The 9,695-nt window shown below is 42.6% G+C and overlaps 1 protein-coding gene across 1 annotated transcript; it reads right to left on the minus strand.

The window, feature by feature from the left end:
- Window positions 1-1,630: 1,630 nt before the first annotated feature.
- On the minus strand, window positions 1,631-2,135 carry LOC128103451 (coiled-coil domain-containing protein 167). Its single transcript, XM_052727857.1, has one exon. It carries the CDS (start codon window positions 2,108-2,110, stop codon window positions 1,817-1,819), a length of 294 nt encoding a protein of 97 aa, XP_052583817.1. The 5' UTR covers window positions 2,111-2,135; the 3' UTR covers window positions 1,631-1,816.
- Between the last annotated feature and the right edge of the window lie 7,560 nt (window positions 2,136-9,695).

Genomic DNA, 9,695 nt, shown 5'->3' on the forward strand with positions numbered 1-9,695 from the left:
CAGCAGAGCTCTGTGAGTTTTAGGACAGCCTAGTCTACACAGCTAGTTCCAAGCCAATCGAAGGTACAGACCTGTCTCAAAATAAAAGAAAGCAAATGATATCTAATTCTGGATTCTAAGTCCACATACCATAGAGACACTGAACTTCATGTTTATGGCTGCATTACTCACAGTAGCTAAGAAATGGACCAGCCTACATATTCATCAACAGATGGGGGACAAGGGCAGCGTGCTACATACACACAATGAAAATTTATTCCACCTTAAGGAAAAATTAAACTGAGCTGGTGAGATGGCGGCTCAGGAGGTAAAGCACTTTCTGTATGGGCCTGATGGCCTGAATTCGATTCCTAGAATCCATGTAAAAAGGAGATGTGATGGCTTGTGTCTATAATCTTAGCACTCCTATGGTGAGATGGGAGACAGAGACAGAAGAATCGGCTGGAAGCTTGTGTAAGCAGTGCACTGGCAGAAACAAGAGAGACTCTGCTTCAAAAACAAGGTGGAAGGAGATAACAGACTTTAGAAAAATCATTTCTGACCTCCCCATGCATGCTGTGGTGTGCATGTGCCCCTCCCCAACAAGTGTGTGCATGTACTCACAAACACACAAAACAAATAAGTAAACCTTTAAAAGCAAAAAAGTAAAATCACGACTTTGTAGGATAATAGATGGAACTAGGGGATCATGATGTTAAGTGAAATAAGCTAGACTCAGAAAGACCAGAACCAAGCTAGGTACTGAAGAAAACACAACACTTTGGGCTGGTTTGGTTTTTGTCAACTTGAAACAAGCTAGAGTTATCTGGGAGGAAAGAACCTTAGTTGGGGATTGCCTCCATCATATTGGCCTGTGGGAAAGTCTGTGGGGGGTTTTCTTGATTTATAACTGATGTGGGAGGACCCAGCCTACTGCAGGCAGTACCTTCTCTGGGCAGGAGGCCCTGGGTGGTATAAGAAAGCAGGTTGAGCAAGCCAGAGGAGCCCAAGCTGGTAAGCAGTACTCCTCCTTGGCCTCTGCTTCAGTTCCTGCCTCCTGGTTCCTTCCTTGAACTCTGCCCTGAGTTCCCTTCATGATGGACTGCAAGCTGTACAATGAAGCTTTCCTTCCCAAGTTGCTTTTGGTCATGGTCATTATCATACCAAAAGGAAAGTGAGACATATTGCACAAAAAGGTTTTGGGAAGTAGTGCTTTAGTATTCAAATATTTTTTTCTTACAATCTAAGTTGTTTATTATGCTCAGAGAGAATGAGTAAGCTTCAACACTTCTTTGTCCAAAATGTCACAAAAGTCTAAATGATGCAAGTCTCTTCCCTGAATGTTACTGTTTTGCATTGTGATGGCACCAAGAACTAAAAACCAAAAGGTCAGATGCTAATGTCTGGCTGTGAGTTTAAGAAAATTAGGAAATTCCTTGTTTCTTTTTTTTTTCTTCTTTTTTTGGTTTTTCAAGACAGGGTTTTGCTGCACAGCCCTGGCTATCATGGAACTCATTCTGTAGACCAGGCTGGCTTCCAACTCATAGAGATCTGCCTGTCTCTGCCTCCCAACTGCTGGGATTAAAGGCATGTGCCATCATTGCCTGACTCCTTGTTTCTTTTTTTTTTTTTTTTTTTTTTTCACTAGACAGCAGAGCTTGGGGCTCTTTATTGCCCCTCGGACTGAGCACTAGGAGGAGGCAGTACCATGCCTTTCTGCTGCAGCTGCTGGGCAACCACAGGGGGAAAAGGCCCCCACCTCTGTCTTGAGCTTGAAAGGTTGCTTGGTCCCTGAGTAGAGAGTGGAAGGGAACCTGCATGGCTGAGGACGGCTGACTCACATAGTCCAGTGGGCATAGAGTAGAGCGAGGAGGAGGAAGATGGCCACCGAGAGGAGCATGTTCTTCCGATTCTCTTGCCGAAGCCGCTTTAGCTCCTTCTCATACTTGGAGGCTCTGCTCATGAGGGTGGTTTTCTCCTTTTCCAGAGCCCTCCTGTCCTCAGGACTCAGCTCTGCCCTGTAGAGCTGCGAGGTCACAGCCTCTAGGTCCTTCCGACACTGAGACAGCTTCTCCTCTAGCCCATCAATCTCCTGAGCGACGCCGAGATTCTCCCGCTTGTTTTTAGTCATCCTTGCTCACCGTGTCCCCGCACCGGACCCGCCCACTAGGCCGCCTCCTTGTTTCTTTTTAAGCTGTATTTTTTATCTAATTCTATGTGATATTTAGATAGGATAAACAAGAAACCTCAAGTCAGAAAATATCTGTTAGAAAAGGAAGTAGAAATTAAATCTACCCATCTAATCTGTTTTCAGTGGCTCTATATTTGATAAAGCTAATAAAGTATCATTTCAGCCCTGGTCTGTGAAAATAGTAGAATACATCACAGGAAATGCTTTAGGATATTAGAATAAGTAAGACATACCCCCTCAAAAGAAAAAAAGAAAGAAAGAAAGAAAGAGAGAAAGAAAGAAAGAAAGGAAGAAAGAAAAGAAAAGAAATTTAAGGAACTAGGCAGATCTTCAGAATTGAAAAGCCTCTGTTAATGGACCAGATATATGACTGATTTAAACTCACGACTTGAGCTTGCCCTCCAAGAAGCATAGCTGAGCATTATTAGGCCTAGCCCCAGAAGTACTCAGCTTGAAGACTTTTCTTCTTCTTGTTATGGCGCTGGGGATGAGACTAGGGCCTTGCGCTTGCCGGGCCAGCACTCCAGCACTGAACTATAGCATCAGCCCTTTTAGTTTGGAGTCTCGCTAAGTTATCCAGGCTAGCCTTGAACTCACTTTGCAGTTCAGTAGGGCTTGAATTTGCCATCTTCCTATCTGTTTCCTGAGTAGCTTGGACCTTCATATCCCTGTGCTATCAGATCTGATTGGCTTTTGGGTACAGGTTGAACTGAAACATATCAGGAACTCAACTCAACTGAAATTTATGAAGTATTGTCATTGATATATATATGATTCTTTTTTTCTTTAAACAGGGTTTCATTGTGTAGCCCAGGCTGGCCTTGAACTTGTGATTCCTTATTTTAATCTCCAAAGCTCTGAGATTGCTACTGTCTGCCATTGTGGTGATTAATATTGTCATCTTGACAGATCTAACATCACCTAGGAGACAAGTCCCTGGATGGTCTAGATCACGTTAACAGAGGTGGGAAGACCCACCTTAGTATCCTCAGCTGGGATACTGGCAGCACTAAAAAGGAGAACACTATATAACACCGGCATTCCTCCCTTTCTGCTTTGTTACTGTGGCTGCCTCACATTTCCTGCTGCCATACTACGTACCCCACCATGACAGACTGGACCCTCAAACTGTGAGCCAAAATACACCTCCCCTCCTCTTTTGTTTTTTTGTTTTTTGAGATAGGGTTGCTCTGTGTAGCCTCGGCTGTCCTGGAACTCACACTGTAGGCCAGACTGGCCTCGAACTCAGAGAAAATCCTTCCTTCTCTAAGGTGCCTTTGTCATGTACTTTGTCACAGCAAGAAGAGAAGTTACTAATTCATACACTAAAGCTAAGGATAAGAATCTTACGGACTACTAGAATCCAGATAAAATTACTTCTGTCTTTTTTTTTTTTTTAAGACTTATTTATTATATGTACAGTATTCTGCCTGCATGCCAGAAGAGAGCACCAGATCTCATTATAGATGGTTGTGAGCCACCATGTGGTTGCTGGGAATTGAACTCAGGACCTCTGGATGAACAGCCAGCGATCTTAACCCCTGAGCCATCTCTCCGGCACCCTTCTGTGTTTCTTAGTGGCCACAGCAAACAAGAAAGGACTCCCAATGTCTCCCAAGGAGACCTGCTATAGACTTGCTGCTCTCCTGCTTACTGTAATTGCAAGACGGTGGAAACTTTAAGACCTGGGACCCAGAAATGGGTCTGCAGTTCCTCATTCTGTTTCATTTCCTGGCTATGATAAGGGGAGCAGCTTTCCAGGGACATGCTCTTCACCACAATGTACTGCCTCATCCCAGACTTAAAAGCAAAGGAGCCAAGTGTCCATGGACTGAAACAGGAGCCCAAATGAACCTTACCTCTTTAAATTGATTGCCTTGTGTATTTTGTGGAAGTAATGGAGGGCTAATGCCCCAGTTAGATTAATGCTGCTTGTAAGATAAAAAGTTATGTAGAGAAGCCAATGTTCTCCTGAAGCTGTATCCCCAAGGGAATATCTCCAGTGTGTCCTCCTGGGGAAGAAGCTGACATCCTAGCAGATTGGGCTAGCAATGAAAATCCCCATGTTTAGAGTAAAAAGGCATTCCTTTGAGTGGAGTGTGATTAAACCCTTCTCTCGTAAGTACAATTCAGCCAAATCAGTTCTATGTGGAGCAAACACCTGTAATCTAAATACACATGACTCTGGCTGATCCAGTTTGATCCAAAGGTAAATTTTAGGATAACCAGTAGAATGGAGAATTTGCAAACCCTTCCATCAACACTATTTCGCGAAAGTTAGTGTTTTGCTAAGGGATTAGAGAGCAAGAAGTTCAAGACTGGATTGTCTGGTAAGAGCTGGAGTGCAGGTGTTGTGAGTTAACAGTGTATGCCTTGACCACTGATGACTTGAGGGAAAAGGAAAAAGTGTTCTCGAAATTGTTTTTGTGGCTTGGGTAAGCATCCCCAAAGACCTATGTGTTAAAGACTTAGTTGCTAGCCTGGGGTACTACTGGGGGTTGGCAGAGCCTATAAGAAGAGGGGCCTAGTGAGAAGTTCTCTGATCAATGGCCACCCTTGAGGGCGACATACGAACCCTTGGGTTCTTCCTTCCTTCATTCGCTTTCTGGCTACTAGGAGGTGATCAGCTTTCTGCATTAACTAATCCTACCACAAGGATCTTATCACAGGCCCAAAGGCAAGGAGGGCAATCAAATATGGACTGAAATCTCCAAAATCTGAGCTCAAACAAGCCTTTACTCTTCACAAGTCGGCATTGTGAGGCATTTGGACACAGTGAAGAAAGCTGGAAACACTGTCCAGCTCCTCACGTAGGTAGGTGAACAGCTCTTGGCAATCCTGTCTCATAGCTCCCAGACTTGTTTGAACCGTTTTTCTCAGCTTAAGATAATAGTAAAAATCATTAATAGTACATGCATTATTTTGGTTTAATGATGTGAAAAAGGCATTTTGATTTGTGTTTGTAGAACTCAAGGCAGCAGGCATGCTGGGGAAGTAAGCGCCCACTCATCTGCACCCCCCTTCCCAGTTCCAACCAGTTCTTTAACAGGCTCCCACTTTGTCTATTTGGCTGTGATCAGGCAGGATAGGTAAAGTCCTCATTTAATACACAGGAGCCAAGACGGGAGGAGTGGGCTCTACCTCACATCTGGGACTAACATTCTACAACTTTTGCCCTGAAATAAATACCTTGCCTCTGGCCTTTGAGGACGACAGCTGAGTTTGTTTTAGCATGCACCTATCAATCCTTTGTGGAATATGAACTACCAGGAGGCAAGGAAATCGGTTTCTTTAGAGAATCCCAGAGAGACTGCTAGATTTGGCCCAGATTATGCGGTAAAATCTTCCCTGAAGTGATAAAAGTGTTAAGGTCAGAAATGTACATTTAAAAGGCTGCTATGCCACCGGATGGCTTGCAGTTTTCAGTACCTGTATACAACCTTTATTTGGGGGCACTAGCAGCCTCTCTTTGCCATCCACGACACTCATCTTGTGGAGTGTTGCTGGAAGCTGCCACCCCTTCTTTCTCTCCCCAGCTCCAGTGAAGGTTAACAGTGGACTACTCAGCAGCACCCACCCAGGAAACACTGTGCATATTAACACAGGCAAAAGCCTGCTGGGAAGCTCCACTGTCCCTGTGCTAATTGCCCAAAGTCATTATTGTTGTGGCTTTCTTCAGGGGATTAATTCATTGGGTCACATGTGCAGCAATGATTGTTGGAGACTGAGGAAGCCATTTAATGGCTGAAAAAAATGAAGAGGCGCCTGAGGCTGGCATGCAGCTGTGGCATTGCCTGCTTTTTACCAAGTTCATGGAAGGCTCAGAGGCAGCTGAACGGGCACAGGAAAGATGAGCGGGGCTCTCCAGAGCATGCCTATATCCCTTCAGCTCAACTCTTGCTCAGTAAAGATGCTAAGTATTTACAATGAGCAAAAGTGAAGATTTCTTGCAATGTTTTGCATTTCTAAGTGGTTTTGTAACTATCCCCTCCCCCTGACAGTTTTGAAAACAGAATGAGTTCAGTTAAAGTTAAAAGCTGGCCAGGTCCAGAACAGAGCCGTTGTCGCCTGAATTTGAGATTATTTTCCATATTTATTCCTGAAATTCTGTTTGGAAAATACAGGGTGTTCCTACCATCGTGACTCTTCTGTGTAGAGAAAAGACATCATCATTATCATCATTAAAGTTCTGGACACTTATAATCAAAAGAGGTTGTATTTTGAATCCGTTTTATAAAGGAGATCAGGACAAAAGTCAGGAGAACATATTAAATGTTCATTTTTAATTTAAAAGTAAAATGTACTTTCGGGGAAGAATTAATATGGTATGTAACATTGCTTCTCAAATGTCAATGTGTCTACAATTCACTCTCATTAAAAGGGTGTTAGGGTAAAGGGGGCTGAGAATTTGCATACTGGGCAGAATTCAAGCAATGCTGGCACTGCTCATTCATAAACTAGATGCATAGAAACATACATTTCCTAGCAATATTTCCATCACCAAGAGAATTCTGAAATAATCTTGACTAATCATTAAAAAGAATATTCTTTTAAAAGTCTTTTATTTTATGTGTGTGAGTGTTTTGCCTGCATGTTTGTGTGTGTACCATTTGAGTGCCTGGTGCCTGCAAAATCCAAAAGATGGTGTCTGGTCCCTTAGAACTGGAGTTACAGATGGTTGTGAGATGCCATGTGGGTGCTGGGAACTGAACCTGGGTCCTCTGTTAGAACAATAAGTGTTCTTAACCACAGAGCCATCTCTCCAGCCCCCCAGAAGGACATTTTCTTAAAGCTAAATATCTGGAATTAAGAATTCTGGAAAGACATGTCTGCCTTTTTTTTTTGTGAGATAAACTTATGTGTACAAACTACATCTACAGAACCTCTCATTATTATTTTACTGGCTTTAATTATTCATACATACTTTCACCCTAATTTTAACATATTATATTAATTAATTTTAAGAAGACTAAATAGTAATCAAGAATAAGTGCTCAGGTTATGGGAACAGCATGTGCAAAGACCCAGTGGCTACCAGAGCACATAGACATTTGCCTTTCGTTTGAGCTCTTATACCTTACTTGACCATATGACCCAGCTGACTTTCCTGTTCCTGGTGTAATTATTAATAAGTTGCCATTTACAATCAAAGGGGACTCAGTCTAGAAAATAAACTGTAATCATCCTAGTCATAGCTCATGCAGAGTTTAGGTTGTATATCATTTAGCACATAGTTTTCCTGTATGTCTATGTCTTACTGATGAGATTACAACTTATTTGAGAACATCACCAGCCTTATTTATTCATTAGATCAATATTTACTGAATATTCTTTAAAAAAAATCTGGGATCATTGCCTACATGCAAATGCAAGTTGGATGTAGATAACTGTTAATGTCAGAAAACATTATAAAACTGAGTAGTGCTTGTAGCCCTAATACAGCTCACCTGTCCGTTTATCCATCCATCCATCCATCCATCCATCCATCCATCCATCCATCCATCCATCCATCCAATAAAACTCTACTGAAGACCACTTTGTTCCAGGCCTCAGCTGGATCCTAACACAACTGTCAAACCAAAGTCCCTGCCCCTAGGTCTAATCTTATTTCTCCACATAGAAAAGTTTATCTATCTACCTACCTATCATCTATCTACCTATGAATTATCTATCTACTATGTATGTATGTATGTATGTATGTATGTATGTATGTATCTATCTATCTATCTATCTCTATCTACCTCATCTATATCTATATCTATTTATCTATCTACCTACCTACCTACCATCTATCACTGACCTTTTATTTCAGTATTAGTGGTAGTAATCAGCTGGAGAGATGGGAACAGGAAAGGAGACTGATTTTGACTCTGGGAAGTGACTGTGTGTTCTGCCCCCCAGTTTCTTTGTGTGTGAAACACAGGCACTTGGTGATATGGATGGTTCTTTGTAGTGCTGTCGGTCTATTGTAGAAATTAAGGTGTTTTCTTTTGGTCTGGGAAGTTGGCTCAGTGATACGGCACTTACAGCGATATGGCACTTGTCTAACATGTGGAGACCCCAGGCTCCATTCTTAGGGTTAAAAATTAGAAGAAGAAGAAGAGGAGGAGCAGTGCTTCCCTCTCTGTGGCTAGAAGCTTCTGGAAGAGAAGAATTTTTAGAAAAGCTTCAACTTGCAAAGGGGTTGAGGTTACAGAAGCATTGAGAGTGCATAGTTATAAAGGAGCCTTCTTCACCTTTTGAGCATTTGCTTCTATTTCTTTCTTTTGTGTTTTTGTTTGTTTTTTCCTGGACAGGGTTTCTCTGGGCAGCCTTGGCTGTCTTGGAACTCGCTCTGTAGACCAGGCTGGCCTTAAACTCACAGATGTCTGCCTACCTCTGCCTCCCAAGTGTTGGGATTAAAGGCATATACCACCACTTCCCGGCTTCTTCTTCTTCCTCTTCTTTCCTCTCTTCTTCTTCTTTTCTTCCTTCTTCTTCTTCTTCTTCTTCTTCTTCTTCTTCTTCTTCTTCTTCTTCTTCTTCTTCTTCTTCTTCTTCTTCTTCTTCTTTTCTTCTTTCTTCTTCTTTCTTCTTCTTCTTCTTCTTCTTCTTCTTCTTCTTCTTCTCCTCTTCTTCCTCTTCCTCTTCTTCCTCTCTTCTTCCTCCTTCTCCTCTTCCTCCTCTTCCTCTTCCTCCTCCTTCTAAATATAGGATCTTACCATGTAACTCTTGTTGGCTTGGAACTCACTATGTAGACCAGGCTGGCCATGAACTCACGAATATCTGACTGTTTCTGCCCCCCAAGTGCTGGACTTAAAAGGATGTGTTACCATGCCTGGCATATTTTGCTTTCTGATCTCTTTTATTTTCAGTTTTCAGTCATGGTTCTTCCATCTTTATTTTTCTTTAAAATTAAAAAAAAAGTATATGTTTATGTGCATTTGTGCATGGAGGCTAGAGGCATAGGACCAACCTGGGGCTAGAGTTACAGGTGGTTCTGAGCCATCCCATGTGGGCTGGGAGCTAAATTTGAGCAAGAGCATAACTATTTTCAACTACTGAGACATCTGTCTCGCTGGCCCCTTTACTTTTTATTAAAATGTACATCTTTCTCACTAAGCACATATGCCTTCCTTTTTGATGCCCATTCCCCATACCCATTCACCCTCATAGCTGCTGGGACTATGAAACCCCTCAATTTCACTGGACTCATGTATGCCCCAGTTCTCAATACCAGCTTCCACTTCATTTCTTCCTTATTCCTCTCTCCAGAAGCCAGTTGCACAATTGCCACATACTACTTATGTCTTTTTCAGGAGATCAGCAAGAATGTTGTATGTCTTTATAACCCCGTGCTGGAGCTGTAGAGGTATCTCAGTGGTTAAGAGCATTGACCAGAGGATCCAGGTTCGATTCCGTGTACCCACATAGTGGCTCACAACCATCTGTAACTCAGGTTCCAGGGGATCCAACACCATCCTCTGGCCTCTGTGGGAACTAAACAGAGGTGGAGCACAGACATATACACAGGCCAGATACCCAA

The sequence above is a fragment of the Peromyscus californicus genome, unplaced genomic scaffold, assembly GCF_007827085.1.
Source record: "Peromyscus californicus insignis strain IS unplaced genomic scaffold, ASM782708v3 Scaffold_8__1_contigs__length_139910024, whole genome shotgun sequence".
Classification (NCBI taxonomy): Eukaryota; Metazoa; Chordata; class Mammalia; order Rodentia; family Cricetidae; genus Peromyscus; species Peromyscus californicus.

Excerpts from the sequence above, each read along its gene's own strand:
- LOC128103451 (XM_052727857.1), bottom strand. The coding sequence starts at position 2,110 with ATGACTAAAAACAAGCGGGAGAATCTCGGCGTCGCTCAGGAGATTGAT.